The 17,417-nt window shown below is 49.1% G+C and overlaps 1 protein-coding gene across 3 annotated transcripts in view; it reads left to right on the top strand.

The window, feature by feature from the left end:
• The window catches only part of SLC39A11 (solute carrier family 39, member 11), a 504,632-nt gene extending 497,124 nt beyond the window's left edge, over positions 1–7,508 (top strand). For all 3 annotated transcript variants that reach the window (XM_012000073.1, XM_011999398.1, XM_012000824.1), the window contains exons 8-10: positions 4,175–4,273; positions 4,488–4,646; positions 5,802–7,508. In XM_012000073.1, the coding sequence (XP_011855463.1) occupies positions 4,175–4,273; positions 4,488–4,646; positions 5,802–5,880 (337 nt within the window). In that variant the 3' untranslated portion in view covers positions 5,881–7,508. The remainder of the gene's footprint in view (positions 1–4,174; positions 4,274–4,487; positions 4,647–5,801) is intronic.
• The last annotated feature ends 9,909 nt before the right edge of the window (positions 7,509–17,417 follow it).

The raw sequence follows: 17,417 nt of genomic DNA, 5'->3' as shown, positions 1-17,417 counted from the left end.
AAAAAAAAAAAAAAAAAAGGGAAAAGAAAAACAAAAACAAAAAAACAGGTGCCGTGGCTCATACCTGTAATCCCGGCACTTTTCAAGGCTGAGGCAGGTGGATCATCTGAGGTCAGGAGTTTGAAACCAGCCTGGCCAACATTCTGACACCCTGTCTCTACTAAAAATACAAAAAAAAATTTAGGGGGGTGTGGTGGTGCATGCCTATAATCCCAGCTACTCAGGAGACTGAAGCAGGAGAATCGCTTGAACCCCAGAGATGGAGGCTGCAATGAGCTGAGGTCGTGCCAGTGCACTCCAGCCTAGATGACAGAGCAAGACTCCATCTCAAAAAAAAAAAAAAAAAAAAAAAAAGCACACAACAGAGGAATCAAGCCCAGGCTCATCAGAATGCCTCCTACTCCCTTCCAGCAGCTCTCCCCTGCTCTGTGTCCAGGTAAGCGTCCAGCCTCCAGGCCTCCAGGCATCTACTGGGGCTCAGGGGCATCTGGAGGTGATAGGAGGAAGGATGCCAGCCCAGGAGAAACAAGAGTCCACATCTCCTGGGAGTTTCTGTATAACCCAAACAGACCAACCAGTATATAGGAACACAGTATCTGAAATGCCTTCAGGTTGCACAGTGGTTCTCGCCAAAATCTTACAAGTGATGTAAAAATCTCACAGACATGTCAACAAGATCAAATGAATGAGTGCCGGTGGGAATTCAAGCCCAGATGAGCCATAAGCAAAACAGCCAAGCCCAGGTCTCTTTGAAGCAGAGCTTTTCAGGGGAATGAGTTTTGGCTTCAGGGTGGAAAATCTTAGTCTCTCTTGGAAAGAGGACCCATGAGTTCTTGGAAAAGCCTTAAGTCCCTGTCTCTGTCGTTTCACACTGCAACCTCAGTGATAACACTCACCCCCACCCCAGGACAGGCATTGATTAGGTGCTTGCTGCATACCAGCTCCCATGTGCTAAGGGCTTGAGAGGGACCATCCCAGGTAATCATATCAGCAATGCTGTGAAGTGAGGATGGGTATTATTGTTCTTCAAATTCTACATTTGGAGAAATGGAAAGTAGCACAGCTAACAAAGCACAGACCCGGGATTTGGACAGAAGAAGTGAGACGGCAAAGCCCAAACTTCAACTACCACATGCGTGGCCATGAGAACATAAGAAGAGATAGGGTCTGCAGTGCCCAGAGTCTGTGGTTTCATCTTGTCAGATCTTTCTGCAGCCACTGAGCTATCAGGGCAGGGGTCAGCAGACTACAGCCCATGGGCCAAATCTGGCCCCCCACTTGTTTGTATAGATAAAGTTTTATTGGAACACAGCCATACTCAATGGTTTATATATTGTCCGTAGCTGCTTTTGCACCTGCAATGGCAGAGTTGAGTGGTTGCAACAGAGACTCAGTGGAATGCAAAACCTAAAATATTTACTATCTGGCACATGACAGAAAAAGTTTGCTGCCCGCTAGATCAAGGGATGAAGTTGGAGCATGTCTGAGCCCTTCTCTAAGGAGTCAAAGGAGAGCACAGACTTGGGTGACACAGACAGGGATTTGGGTAGGCTCGTGGGAAACGCTGAGTGACGCAGCTTTTGTGGACGTGTCCTGGGCTGGTGTGGTTGGGTGTCTGCTTGTCTATCCACTCCACTTCATGAACAGTCCTGACTGCAGGTTGGAGAGACAGTTTCAAGGGCTCTGACAGCCCCAAGAGACCGTAATATTTCCTTAATTAAGGAACTGATCATTTTTAAGAGGCCATCACTTTTCAGATGCCCCCTGGGGAGGCTGCATTTGTCCCTCTTCACAGTTTTCCACCCTCGAACCAGTCTAGGCCCCGCGGCTCCTATGTCAGCTCAGGGCTCATTCCCCCCCACCCCACCCGAGGGGGACCATCCCTGCCACGGGGTGCTCACTATTCTCCCTCACTTCTGTTACATATCCATATCCCTGAATACCACCTGTTTGGCTACTCCTGTCCTCTCTTGCTCCGGATCTCCTCCAGAGCTCTCTAAATCAGATCTTGTATACAGTCAGCACCCTGGCTACAGGCTCCTGATGTATTCAGTAGTGGCCACAGGTGTCCTCAGCTCCCAGCCTGTGTTGGGAATTGGGATAGTAGGGACAGGGTTCCTGGGAGGGAGGTGGGCTGGACTGCTTTCCTCATCCTCACCTCCTCTGATGTCGGCTTAGGCCAGTGACTCTCAACGCTGTTACGCACGGGGGGCAGATTTTAAGCTGATGGGTAGATGCTGAGGGGTTCATTGTGATCTGGTCAAAAAGTGATGGGACGGGCATTAATTATATGAACCGCATGTGAGCTAAGTGGTGACAGGTGTGAGACTGTGTTAGGGCAGCTCTTAGCTCCTAAGAGTCTACTTGACTGGCAGACTCGAGGTGCGGGCTGCTTCTTCCTGAGGTATCTGGAACTACGAACCTTGATGACACATGTGCAGGAGTTGGGGGGATAAAGGTAAAAACGGGGTGAAGGCCAAGCCCTGAAACAAAATGGAGGTCGGATGCTAAACTGGGGATTCGCCTTGGCGTTCTTTGCTGGAGGCTAGAACTCAGGCGGCAGCCGGATCAGGCCCAACAGGATCTTCAGGGCCACGAGTATGTCCCAGTCCTGGGAGCCTGGGCAGGCCATAGGCAGGGGGCCCAGCTTCCAGTCTACAACACTCCCTTGCAGCAGTGGGTGGATTCCTGTTGGCAGCAAGATGGATGGACATGAGCCAGTTGACCTGAAAGTCAGTGATGGTGGAGTTTCCCTTCTCTGTCTAACCTACCCCCACTCCCTCGGGCCACACACCAGCATTGCTTGCTGAGGGCATTCTCATGCCCTTTAGATCTTTGTGGATCAGATGGCCCTTCATGGCAGGGCTGCTCCTTGGACCTGTCCAACCAGGGTAGAGTCTCATGTGCAAAAGGGCCTTCCTAAGGCACTCAGACTGACCCCATTTCCCTCCGATCATGCCTCTGCTTCCTGTGCAAGTTGATTTTTGGCTGATTTGCTGTAGTTTGCAGCATCCACAATGAGGGTTCTTCATGTCCATGGCTGTGCTGTCTGCATGGCTAAATACTAAGCCCCCTGAGGCCAGGCATGCGGTCACAGATTGCATTTGTACGCATCCCATTTTGCTTCTTCGTCCTTTCACACTCCAATGCCTGGTTTGTGCAGAAAGCAGGTTCTCAAAGACAGACATCTGTCGGTACAGCTCCTCACTGTCCTGCAGAGGCAGGAGGTGAGAAGATCACTGTGAGCACCACTGGGGCCCAGAGAAATGCAGCGATGGTGCCAGACCTGCAGAGCCCATGGAGAAGCTGAGCCCAGAGCCAGATCTGCGACACCATCAGTGTTGGCAGCTGCACTTCCTTGTCTCATTTCTGAAGTTGCTTCTGGATAAAATGTGATATACCCATTTCCATGCTGTAACGGAACAGAAACCAAAATGTGTTGAGCACCTCTCTATGCTAGGATGTGGTAGGCATTATTGGGTCATTGGGTCACTCAGCAATCCTTTATGGTAGATATTGTTGTCCCCAAATTGAATATAAGAAACAGAGGTGTAGGCTGGGTGCCGTGGCTCACGCCCATAATCCCAGCACTTTGGGAGGCCAAGGCAGGAAGATCACTTGAGGTCAGGAGTTCGAGACCAGCCCGGCCAGCATGGTAAAACCCCATCTGTACTACAAATACAAAAATTAGCTGGAAATCACTTGAACCCAGGAGGTGGAGGTTGCAGTGAGCCAAGGTCATGCCACTGCACTCTAGCCTGGAGTCTCCAGAGTGAGACTCCATCTCAAAAAAAAAAAAAAAAAAGAAAGAAAAAAGAAACAGAGGTGTAGAAAGTAAAATGAAAAGTGCAAAGTTATACAGCCATGTGGCAGAACTCAGGGCACCCCGAGAGCCAGCCAGTGTATTCTGTGCTGTAGCAAAGCACTGTAAGGACAGAACCTGCCCAGGATCCAGGACAGCATGATGGGTAGAGGGCTCACGTCACTCCCTCCTGTGGCCCCTGCTCTTTACCTATACACACGTCCTGACTTTTCTCCTTCCTCTCCTACTGCAGGTCACAGGTCTCCTGCTGGCTTCCTAGCACCCAAGGAGGTCTGGGCCTCGGCCAGGGACTCCCATTGTATGGGCACATGTTCCAGACAACAGCCTTCATGTGCTTTCTTGGTTTTTCAGGAATTTGGCCATTGGAATCGGGATCCAGAATTTCCCCGAGGGCCTGGCTGTCAGTCTTCCCTTGCGAGGGGCAGGCTTCTCCACCTGGAGAGCTTTCTGGTGAGTGAGGGCAAGGTCATGTCTGATATCAGGTCCTCAGCAATCTCCATGTGGGCTTCTTTCAACAAAACAGTGATGTGCTTTTGCACTGCCGTGCTCAGATATGACACAGAATGACATGCATCCGTGTGCTAGGGTTGCGCCAACAGCCTGGGCACGTGGAGCATCTGCTTGCCTGCCCCTGCAGTGGTAAATGTCTCTGTTCTCTCCTTAGGTACGGGCAGCTGAGCGGCATGGTGGAGCCCCTGGCCGGGGTCTTTGGTGCCTTTGCCGTGGTGCTGGCTGAGCCCATCCTGCCCTATGCTCTGGCCTTTGCTGCCGGTGCCATGGTCTACGTGGTCATGGACGACATCATCCCCGAAGCCCAGATCAGGTTGGAGAACTTTCCCTTCCTGTCTGTCCCTGTCCCAGTCCTGGCTGGGACCCCACCCTTGGAATATGCTCTTTCTTCATTTGCCTTTCCTTTCCTTATTCCCTCCCCTTTCTGCCTTCTCAAGGTCGTCCCCACTCCCTCCTCAACTGTGCTCTCTGAAACTAAAAGAAAAGAAGCAAAGGGCAGGTGGGTCAAGCAATGAGGTGACACCAGGCAGTGGCATATGCACCTGCCCCCTGTCCCTTGATTCAGTAGACTATGATTTTTATATATTCTCTCTCATCCTCTCTCTCGATTCTCTGGGGCTGGAATGAGGGGAGAGGTGAGCTCTAAAATGTCATTCAAGGTGATACATGCATGTCTTCACTGGCTAGCTATAGACCAGGTGTCAGGAGGTGGGAGTAAGGGTTTGCTTTGTTTCTTTTTGTTGTTGTTGTTTTGTGTTGTTTTGTTTTGTTTTTCTTTCTTTTCTTTTTCTTTTTTTTTTTTTTCTGAGGCGGAGTCTTTCTCTGTCACCCAGGCTGGAGTGCAGTGGCGTGATCTCGGCTCACTGCAACCTCTGCCTGACAGGTTCAAATGATTCTCCTGCCTCAGCCTCCCAAGTAGCTGGGACGACAGGCAACCACCACCACACCCAGCTAATTTTTGTATTTTTGGTAGAGACAGGGTTTCACCATGTTGGCCAGACTGGTCTCAAACTCCTGACCTCAGGTGATCTGCCTGCCTCGACCTCTCAAAGTGCTGGGATTACAGACTTGAGCCACTGCTCCCAGCCTATTTTGTTTTTTATAGAAGAATAATTTTGAGGCTAGTTTACAAGGCCAGATTAAATAATATCTTTAAGAAGTTATCACCCCTCTATCACTCACACATGGACCACAGAACCATCATAAGTGACCTTGGGCAAGTGACTCCTCTTTGACTCAGTTTCCCCACCAGTAAAATGAGGATAATTATGACACCTCATGAGGTTACTGTTTGGGGTTCCATGAGTTCATTAGTTTGCCTGGCACATAGTAAGCCCCAGTAAATGTTACCATTATTAATGGTAGTGTGATTTCTCTTGGAATTGGACATTGCAGAGGATGCCTTCAGCCTAGCTGTGGCCTCAGGGAGCATTAAGGTCTGACTTTTCTCCCTGTCCTTCTCTTCCAGTGGTAATGGGAAACTGGCATCCTGGGCCTCCATCCTGGGATTTGTAGTGATGATGTCACTGGACGTCGGCCTGGGCTAGGGCTGAGACGCTTCAGACCCCAGGAAAGGCCGTAAGAGGAAACAGCAGTGGTTGGCTTCTATGGTACCACAAGCCTCTTTCTTCACATTAAAACTTTTTTTCCTGTCTTCTTCATCTCATTATCCTGATTGACTCTGATTATAATAGAACCATTTTTACTTTGCTTTGAGGGAGATTTTTGATTTAATGGGGAATTTTAAGGTGGCATGGAAATACAGATTCTTTGTTTTGGCCACTGAATGGACTCTCTCTTCAGTGGGATTATCAAGGAACTCCAGATCAGGGAAATCTCTGCTTTGGGAACTTCTATCTCCCTTCCAACTCCTCAAGGTCACCTATAGAAGCGAGCTACCTTCTATCTCCTAAGCATTTTGGTGGCCTAGTGACTCAGGGCACAGTGGCCAGCACACCTCTCATCCGCTCCTCCTGCTTCATCACTGCTGAGCCTTTACCCATCTAGAATGCTGGAACTGGAGCATCATAAAGATAGCAAGCTACCTTCCAAGGCCGAGCCAGCCCAGAGAGGAGCACGCCTTCCTCTACCTCCCCCCAAGGAGATACTACGTGGGAGGGAGACACAGACAAAGGGAAGGAAATTGGCTAGTCTGGCTTTTTTTTTTTTTTTTTTTTTTTTTGGCAAAGATTGACATTCTTGAAGGAAAGGGGATGAGGACAACTGTGAACTCACAGTGAGCCCTGTGGAAAGAAGACAGACAGTGTGGGTTTGATCGGAAGCCTCTGCCGTCAATGGATTCCAGGAGCAAGGCCATTTGTCACGCTTTCCAAATTTCTTAGGCATTTATTTTGATAAGTTTATAGCCATCATTTTTCTAAGACACTTGGAGACACCAGCAAACTGCTAGAACTCAAACTCTTCAATTACTCAAAGAAGGAGCCATTTCAGTGAACTCAAGTGAATGGGAGACTTTTGGAATCTGCAGTGGGTCCCTCCCTGTTGACCATTTGGTGACTTGTAATCTGACCAAAACCTCTTGAGCTGCAACAGGCCTTGCCAGAGGGCTCAGGATGGGAAAGGAAGAAGGGGATGGGAAAAGAAGAGGTAATTTTACATTTCCCCTCTAAAGTAAATTTTAGCCAACTCATCATTCTGAAATGTCCCTATAAAGAATGAGTCAAACTACACCAAAAGCCAGCCTACTCCTTCTTACATAGTTTCTCCAACAGGGGTAACACTGACCTGTCCACTTCAAACACAGATAAGGCCTGCCGTCCTCATTGGTTAGAGGAACACGTGAGACTTTGAGTGGGCTCTGCTGAGAAGGCAGGCAGCCCAGGAGCCAGGTATGCAGGCATTGCATTGTCAGTGTCTGCTCTCAGAGTTTACACATTCAGTTGCTTCCAAGGCTGAATCTCCTGCTCTGTGAATGCTCTCAGACCCCAAAGGCCAACCTTGGGCTGGGTCTATGTATGTTCTTCCAAAGCACTGATGATCAAAATTGAAGACACATTCAGAGGTTTGATTGGTTGAGATTAACTGGTGTGGTGGTTGGTGTATGTATGTTTTATTTTTATGTCTTTGTATGTAGTTCTACATAATGCAAATTGTGCTTACTGATGGACAAGACCTCATAACTGTGATTAATATCAATAAAGGGGATGTTGTGGATGACCCGTGTTGCATTCAGTACTTCTTAAAGCTGCTTCTTTGCAAGGATGATCATAAAAGAGCTAACTAAAGTTGGAACTAACACCTCCCTGACCCAACACTAGGAGAGGCGAAGGAAAGAGCTCAGAGGGGAAGAGGCTAGTCAGATTACTGGTTGCAACAACAGCATCCAACAGCAGCTTACTTAAACAGAAAAGGGAATGAATGGAAGGCTATTAGGGAACTCACAGGCTGTTTCGGAGAATCGGGCTTGAAAAGGGGTTGGATCCAAGAAAGCCACAGGTCTGGGGCCATGACCCAGTCATGCCTGGAGAACAGCTTGGTTTAGATGCCACGACCCCAGAACTGGTCCCTAGATCCTGGACAACACCAGTGAAACTGCTGTACCTTGATGCCACCACCACTGCCACCACAAGAACAAACTCCACTGAGCTGGATTCTTTGTGTCCTGGCTCCACATTCGAAGTTCTAGATCAGAACATCCAGCTACCAGGGCTTAGATCCTGTGCCCGTGAACTAGTTGATCTTGCCCCTTCCCAAGATTCGCATAATAGTGGATTTTCCAAATTTGGGAATGAGTTCATATGGTGCAGAGCCAAAACAGAAAAAAAAAAAAAAGGGTTTATTAAGTTCATTAAAGCCTTACTCTTTTGCTGTTTGATATCAACATATACTCCAATTCTTCTAGCTTTACTTAAAGAAAAAACTCTTGCTTAAAATATGTAGCTATTCCTCATACAATAAACTTCTTTCATCCCTTTCCAACGGGGTTACCCCAATGTCTTTCAACTCCTGTACTCAGGGTCTCTGAGTAATGGATACCCCTCCTCCGTGGGTTAACAAGCCCATCGCATTATTCTGTATCTTTGAGCTGAAGTTACATAACCATAACCATGCACCCCATATACAATAAAACGAATAAAGAGAGAGGAAAGAGAGGCAATGAGTTAAAATATTTCAGGCTACACACAACACAGGAAGTACAAGCAGAGGCTACAGCTCTCATTTTCTGCCCTAGAGAAGAGACCCTGGATGATGTTTAGGTTTCCCTCTTCCAGTTTCCATTCCAAGTCCATGCTCTGTCTTCAGCCAGTACCTCAGATGAATGGGGTGTGACCTACTAGCCATGACCCTATTCCTCCTTCCTAAGGGCATAGAGACCAAGGTGGCCCTGCCTATATGCATGATGGCAACAGTCTTCCTTTAACTCCCACACTTGGAGGAGGAGGAGGACGCAGCTCCTGAGAGGACCACTTGAGTTTCATTCATAGCTGCCACCCTGGCCTGTCCCCCGTGGTACAGCAGTATTTTCCCAGGACTAGGCACTGCAACCAGCCTTGTCAACCCACTTACCCACTTTTTTTAAAGGCATGTGAAATTCCAGGTGGCCAGCCCACATGTCCAGACTATTGCTGTATCACTCTTTTTCTGTTCAGCATCTATATTCACTCTAATTCCCCAAATTTCACCTTTTTAAAAAATGTCTGCTTTAATAGAACAATTACTCATACAAACACTTTATATCCCCTTTCCAAAGGGAGCCACCCCAGTGGCCAGCTGCCTCAATGGTGCAACCTTTCTTTCCTGGGTACTAAAATCGCTAATCGGTGGAAGAAAAAGTTGAAGAGTGAGAGCCATTAAGTAAGATGGAAGTTACACCGTCCCTACTTCCCCTTCCTCCAGACCTGTTTAGTCTGGCTGTGGGAGAAATAGCACCATGTGATGTTCCCTAGTTCAGAACAAACAGGCCTCTTAAAGGACAATATTTCAGTCTCCTTAGGTATGATCGTCTCTCAGTCCTGAAATGAAATCTTCAATAAATCATGTCACAGCTGAATACAGATGACTGCTTCTGGGTGACAGGATCCATTGACAAGGGTATCACCCATTGCTTTCCCTCTTTCACCGTAAAGTGAATTCTGTGATCAGAAGCAATTTTATAGAGCATGCCATGATGATCTACAGGCAAGAGGTCAATTCCAAAGTCAGACATGAGCCCATTTTAGTGAGAAGAAATCACTGCCCTTTCCGTAATGGAAGAGGTCCAAAGTCATCAGTCTGCAACGACGTGGCCCATGGTGTCCCTGGAGTCTGGTCAGTTGCGGGGTTCAGGGGTGGTCACTGATAAACCCTGTGCACACAGGGGCCGGGTCTGCCCTGATCATGGGAAGCCTAAGTGGTTGAATCCATCACAGTTCCTGTGTTGCCAGCATGGACTCTTCTGCTCATGAATCAGTTGAGGAAGCAATGATGTGCCTGGAAAAAGAAATCATCACACATAAGCGGATGGCCTGGTTCAATTAATTATTATTAGCTTTTGCCATATGGGTATTTTGGATGATGGTTTACTCAAGAAACAAACATTTTCAAATTTGGCCCATTCTGAGAAGTGAAGCCTTGTATGACTTCCCGCGCCTCTCCTCTGTCATTAAACCTCCAGTCATTCTTCTTTCAAGTTTGTGACCAGTTGAACAGAACCCCCCATCTACACTGCTCAGAAGTTGGTGTAGCTTCTTGCATCAAACTTTCTTTCCTTCCAAGCAAAGTGGACAGAGTTATGTGCTTCAAATTCTCCTCCCCAGGAGGTTCTCCCTCTCACCTGCTATCCTCACTGAACTATAACATTACAGTCACCTATTTAGAAGGTAGGACCCCGGGCGCGGTGGCTCACGCCTGTAATCCCAGCACTTAGGGAGGCCGAAGTAGGTGGATCACGAGGTCAGGAGATAGAGACCATCCTGGCTAACACGGTGAAACCCCTCTCTATTAAAAATACAAAAAATTAGCTGGGCATGGTGGCATGCACCTGTAGTCCCAGCTACTTGGGACTGAGGCAGGAGAATTGCTGGAACCTGGGAGGCGGAGGTTGCAGTGAGCTGCGATCATGCCACTGCACTCTAGCCTCGGTGACAGAGTGAGACTCCATCTCAAAAAAAAAAAAAAAAAAAAAAAGAAGGTAGGTGACCATGTGGTGTGAAGCTATCTGTAAATGAGGCTCAGCGGTTTTTCCTCTCTTAGTCACTGGCTCTTGGGAAACCCCCCTTGAGGCCAGTGTTAGATTGATAAAGGGGTGAGGGGGAGGCACACAGGGAATGAACTACCTATGCATATAATGCACTTATGCCTTCAGTACCTGGTTATGGGCTATTCCCACATAAGCCATTTCCAGTTGGTAATGGGATTTTATGAGTGTGTCAGATGACTCAGTACATGATGGACAACTTGGGTTGCAAATGACATGTAATACATTAGGGATAATCACTTGGTGTCCAGTAGTCAGTCCAGTTCAGAAGTTACTCCCAGCTTCTCATGCCAACACAGTCGATCCCAAATCTCTGCAACGTATATCAACAACATCAGACCAGCGTAAAATGATATCCTTCCACCCATTTATTAAGCACCTTCAGTTAGGAAAATCTGAAATCACATTGGTTTCTAATCCTTATCCTCGCTGGTTTGAGCTTGCTATTTTCCTTCATTCTGAAGTGTTGAGATCTCACTGTCCATTCTGGAGACAGTCGAGGGTAATGCATGAGGAGAACTGGCTTGCTCTTGCAGTGAGACTGCAAAGGAGGCAAAGAAATGGTAGCGTCGTTATGAAGGGCTTCAGAAGACTGGAGAAGAGGGTTTCCGCTGACAAAGGAGGCTTTTTGAGGATTGGTGATTCAGAGAACTTCAGGTTTTCCAAATCCTCTCATTTGTCTCCATTTCAGTTCTCTGGGTCTTACCCCTTCCTGATCAATACTCCAAATTTCTTTAGCAAGGCCATGATTTTACCAGTGTAGAAATTTGGCCAGTCCTCTGGATCAAATTTTACCTTTGGTTTTCTCTTTTTGTTGTTGTTTTTTTCTGAGACAGAGTCTCGCTTTGTCACCCAGGATGGAGTGCAAGTGGCACGATCTCAGCTCACTGCAACCTCCGCCTCCCAGGTTCAAGCAATTCTTGTGCCTCAGCCTCCCCAGTAGCTGGGACTACAGGCATGCGCCACTATACCTGGCTAACTTTTGTATTTTTAGTAGGGACGGACTTTTACCATGTTGGCCAGGCTGGTCTCAAAGTCCTAGACTCAAGTGATCTGCCTGCCTCTGCCTCCCAAAGTGCTAGAATTACAGGCATGAACCACGGTGCCTGGCCGTTATGTTTTCTCAGTTATATGGACTCAAGAGGGAAGAGGATATTTCAGAACTGTCATAGGAAGCCCTTGGCTTGGTTTAAGTCTCTTCCTTCAGCTGATAACTTCGGACTGGAGCTTGCCAGTGTCTTTTTTTTTTTTTTTTTTTTTTTTTTGAGAAGGAGTCATGCTCTGTTGCCCAGGCTGGAGTACAGTGGCGCGATCTCGGCTCACTGCAAGCTCCCGGGTTCACACCATTCTCCTGCCTGAGCCTATAATCCCAGCACTTTGGGAGGCCGACGTGGGCGGATCACAAGGTCAGGGGATGGAGACTATCCTGGCCAACATGGTGAAACCCCATCTCTACCAAAAATACAAAAGTTAGCTGGCATGGTGACGTGCATCTGTAATCCCAGCTACTCAGGAGGCTGAGGCAGGAGAATCACTTGAACCCAGGAGGTGGAGGTTGCAGTGAGCTGAGATTGTGCCACTGCACTCCAGCCCGGCGACAGAGTGAGACTCTGTCACAAAATAAAAAAAAAAAAAAAAAAAATAGGACTGCCTGTTGGGCCTGATGGACTGTTTGATGGCAGAAACAACTCATTGGCTCTAGGCTTTGCTTTGAATGGACCCTTCTTCCAGGTGACTGGTATGATGAGAAGTAGAGAAGTGGGGGCAGGTGTCAGCGTCTGGATCTTCTCTGGGGTCCTAACAGAAGACATTTCCGTCGTGCTGTGCTGAAGACGGGACCGGAAGGCTTTTGCTCAGGTATTCACTCTACCAGACCGGGGGTTTTACACTCTCACCACTACCTTGAATCCCCGGTGAGGCAGATATTATTATCCTGTCTTTATCTGTGAGGACGGGAACGCAATGGCGGGGTGGGTTCTCGTTGGGCGTGGAGGCAGCAGGACGCAGAAATCGACCTCCCCCGTGCCACTCGCCTGTAGCTTTCAGTTTCGTGGCCCAACGCCCTGCACGCCTCTCCTCTCGGATAATTGGTGGTTGAATCTGTGCAAGTTGGAAGCAAATGAGAGCCCAGCGGCTGTTCTTTCCCATTCCTTTTAGATTGAGGCAAAGGGACAAATCTGCGATGTGAATTATACAGCTCCAGGAATTTTTATCAGCGCACCCCCCACCCAGTCCTGCCTGAGGGTCTTTCTGAGCCACAGGCGTCCCTTCCCAGGTCTTGTCCCCCCGCTTCTGCGAATGCCCTCGGATCACCCAGCAGGCAGGTGTGATCCGGCTCCGCGCTGGGGCCAGGTGAGGCCGGGCTGCCTGCGCCGGTGCACGTTCCCGAGGCGCGGCGCCCAGTCGGCGGGGCCTGTGGGCTGGACCTCCCCGGGGCGCCGGGCGTGGCGCCGGGAACAGGTCCCCAGGCTGCCCTGCAGGGCGGGCGGCGGGCGGCTGGCGGCTGTTTACCTGGGCGGGGCGGAGGTGAGACTCGCGGTGGTGCTGGGCTTTGCACTTAGGGGACGATGCGCCCCGGAGCGGGAGGGACGCAAGGGGCGACCGCTGTTACCTCGCTTGGAGATACCAAGGCCAGTCGGACTCCCCGCTGGCCGTCTGTGGGTCGGCTGCCCCCAGTTTGTCCCTTTCCAGGGTGGATCCAGATTTTGGGGGCCGGAGGTGTATCCAACGTGGGGAGCACCCTTTGGGAAAAATAATACAGAAGTCCCAATACAAACTTAGGTGCAGGGCTTTTTTGGAAGGGGGCCTGTGAGTGAGGGTCCCCGAAGCCCAGACTTCCTTGGCTTTTAGGTAACCTCACCTCTGAATCAGGGCAGGGAGGCCTGAGGTGCTTGGGGGTTTAGAGGCTTCCCAGACGCTGCAGGAACCCCATTTAGTTAATTCACTTTTCCTTCATCTTCCCACACACCCCAGCCCAGCAACTGGGAGAAGGGGTGGCGGTGTGTGCAGAGGCAGAAGGAACCCAGCCCACAATTGTGCTTCTCTCTCCTGCCCTGGGAAGAACTAAACCGTCGCCGTCCCCCTTCCAGCAGGATGCTGGGGGCTGGGCCTGGCCATCCAGGGCTGAGCAAAACAGTAACCCTGAACCTACCTCTGGATTCTCTCCCGCTCTCTGACCTCCTAACTCTCAACCCGGTGAAAGTGCCTGGACTTTGCCGGCGGCTTAAAAGGGAAAGGGTCCTGGGGAGCCATCATCTGTCCTCAGAGAGACATCAGAGAGCCCCGATGGGGCTTCTCATGGAGCTGCTCAGGGGACCCCGGACCTTTGAGAATCCTCAGGGCTACTGCCCTCTGCCCCAAGACAGGGAAGATGTGCGTGAGTGGAAGAGCTGGAAGTGTCAGAGGCATGTGAACAAAAGCAACTCCATCTTAAATAGGAGCTGGGTAAAACGAGGCTGAAACTTACTGGACTGCATATCCAGACAGTTAAGGCATTCTAAGTCACAGGATGAGATACGAGGTCAGCACACACTATAGGTCATAAAGACAGGTTGCAGTAAAGGAGCCGGCCAAAATCCACCAAAACTAAAATGGTGACGAGAGTGGCCTCTGGTTGTCGTCACTGCTACACTCCCACTAGCACCATGACAGTTTACAAATGCCATGGCAACGTCAGGAAGTTACCCTATATGGTCTAAAATGGAAGGCATGAATAATCCACCCCTTGTTTAACATATCATGAAGAAATAACCATAAAAATGGGTGACCAGCAGCCCTCAGGGCTGCTCTGTGGAGTAGCCAATCTTTTATTCCTTTGCTTTCTTAATAAACTTGCTTTCACTTTGCACTGCGGACTTGCCTTGAATTCTTTCTTGTGCAAGATCCAAGAACCCTCTCTGGGGTCTGGATTGGGACCCTTTTCCTGTAACAGAGGAGCAACTGGTTTGTGTGGGCCCAAGGAAAGATGTGTGATTCATTACAGAGAGTGAACCTCTGGACCTGTATCCCAGCATCCTCACCGCCCGTGGTCCTCCCGCAAATTAAAAGATCAGTTTGGAAATCATGCGGGGCCTTTTCTGATATAGTCTCCACTCTCTGGTGCACGATGAACCACAATAATACATTTCTCACTGGCCTCCTTCCTCCTGGCAGGGAGTAAGCAGATCCAGCCTGTTTGGACGTGGTGAGGACCCAGCCCTGGGGTTTAAGGCCAAGCTGGCATCTCCCTTCACTGATTACAAGAGCCATTGTTACAGGTGGGTCTTTGTTCTTAAAGCTCCCAAAATGGTGGCGAGCCACTCCCATGATGGGGTGGGCAGCTCCCAAGATGGTGGCAAGCCTTTTGTTCTCTGACCTGAGGTTCTTGGCCTCACTGATTCCAAGGAATGGAACCTTGGGCCATGCGGTGAGTGTTATAGCTCTATTAGAAGCCGTGGGGTCATGGAAGAGAACCGTGGAACCCAGTGACCAGTGTTCAGCTTGATTAGGACGAACCTGGGCACTTAGCCACACAGCAACAATGGCGAGCCTCTAGCCCGGACGGGAGTGACGATGGGCGCCTCACTGGATCAGAAGCATAGTGGACACCCTGCTAGATCCGGAGGGGTAGAAGTCAGCCGACGGCTGGCAAACAGCAGTGGAGGACAGCAAGTGAAAGCTCAGCTCGAACCGTAAGAAACATAGACCAGAAGAGTGTGCAGTTGCAAGATTTAATAGCGTGAAAACAGAGCTCCCATACAATGGGAGGGGACCCAAAGGGGATTGCCGCTCCCTGCTTGAATGTATCCCGATCATTGTCCCTCCCACTGTGCTCTCAGGCGAAATATGATTTGACTATTTCTTTACCTCCTGCTTTTAGCCTAATTTGTATTTTAGTGAGCCCTCTTTACTACCTGATTGGTCGGGTGTGACCTGAGTTACAAGCCCCGTGTTTAAAGGTGGGTGTGGTCACCTTCCCCAGCTAGGCTTAGGAATTCTTAGTTGGCCTAAGAAATCCAGCTAGTCCTGTCTCTCACCATGACCTCCAAGAAGCCCAGGATGCATCAGGGAAAAGTGGAAACATGGGGCAAGCCTGGGGAGCATGCAAAGAGGGGAGGCCCGTAGCCAAATCTTGGGTTCCACTTTGTGGTTGTACAGGGAGGAGGTCAGAGGTGTACCCTTTCTCTGACCTTTGCCTTTTAGGGTCAGGTTCAATGTGCACTTGAGTTTGCAGACTGCCTTTGTCCCCACCATGCCCTGGAGTGTGTCCTATGGAAAACAATAGTGAACTGATTTTTTTTTTGAGACGGAGCTTTGCTCTGTCATCCAGGCTGGAGTGCAGTGGTGCAATCTCGGCTCACTGCAAACTCTGCCTCCCGGGTTCACACCATTCTCCTGCCTCAGCCTCCCGAGTAGCTGGGACTACAGGCACCTGCCAACACGCCTGGCTAATTTTTTGTATTTTTAGTAGAGACGTGTTTTCACCATGTTAGCCAGGATGGTCTCAATCTCTTGACCTCGTGATCCACCCGCTTCAGCCTCCCGAAGTGCTGGGATTACAGGCGTGAGCCACCGCGCCTGGCTGAACTGATTTAAGATTAGTAAAATTTAAACTTTTTCAAAGTTTGTCTTCAATTAGAACCAGCTCCCTTTCTGCTGTTTCAGTGAAAATACTTACCGAACTTATTATGTGAAATTATAGAAATGTAAAGTTTTTGGCCAGGAGTGGTGGCTCACGCCTATAATCCCAGCACTTTGGAAGGCCAAGGCGGGTGGATCTCATGAAGTCAGGAGTTCCTGACCAGCCTGGCCAACATGGTGAAACCCTGTCTCTACTAAAAACACAAAAAATCAGCCGGGTGTGGTGTTGCGCACCTGTAGTCCCAGCTGCTTGGGAGGCCAGAGTGGGAGGCAGGAGAATCACTTGAACCCAGGAGGCAGAGGTTGCAGTGAGCCAAGATTACACCAGAATACTCCAACCTGGGCAACACAGCGAGACTCTGTCTCAAAAAAAAAATAAAATAAAAAAATGTAAATTTTTGCAGTTCCTAACAAGCCTGTAACACAGGTTAGAAAACAAAGGACTGCTCTTGAATAGATAATGTATGAGTCTGTACATTTCTTCCATGTGAACCTTGATCATATTTGGTAACTTGGTGGGAGATGGTCGTTGTGTTCATTTTCTATTTGTGTGTGACAAACCACCACGAATTCAGCAGATTAAAACAACACGTGAGTATTTCAGTTTCTCTCAGTTAGAAATCTGGACACAGTTTTAACTGGGCCTCTGTTCAGGGTCTCACAAGCTGTAATCAAGGTGTTGGCCTAACTATAGTCTCCTCCAGTGGCTCGAGTGGGGAGGCATCTGCTCCGAAACTCACTCCCGTTGCTGGCAGTATTCAGTTCTGGCAGGTTTGGGACTAGGGACCCTGCTTCTTGCTGGCTGCCAGCTGGAGGCTTCCTTCAGCTCCTAGGGACATGGGTTTTTCCCAGCATGGCTGCTTACTGATCAAACCAGCAAGGAGAGCCCCTCGACTGAGTCAGCTAGCAAGTGAGGGTCTTATGTAATATAGCGTAAGCATGGGCATGACATCCCATCACTTCTGCCATAGTCTGTTGGCTCAAGAGTGGCTTCCATAGGTGCATGGGCCTCTTTTTCATCCACTAGGGTAAGCATGACACAGCAAACTACATGCAGTGATATGATTTTATTCTCTCTTTGGCATATTCTACACTTCAAAGTGGTACAATGAATGGATGAAAGAGATGTGTGAGCAGGGAAGGTACTGGAATCAAGGATACCCGTCTGGACAGATGGGCTGTTCTGGATGAGCCCTGGGAATCCTGGCCTTTTTGCCCTCTTCTCCCCTGCGGGGTTACCACGGACCCATCTCCCAGAACTATGGGTCA

This window comes from Mandrillus leucophaeus, unplaced genomic scaffold (genome assembly GCF_000951045.1).
Source record: "Mandrillus leucophaeus isolate KB7577 unplaced genomic scaffold, Mleu.le_1.0 Scaffold1, whole genome shotgun sequence".
Classification (NCBI taxonomy): domain Eukaryota; kingdom Metazoa; phylum Chordata; class Mammalia; order Primates; family Cercopithecidae; genus Mandrillus; species Mandrillus leucophaeus.
This window is presented reverse-complemented; position numbering and strand designations above follow the sequence as displayed.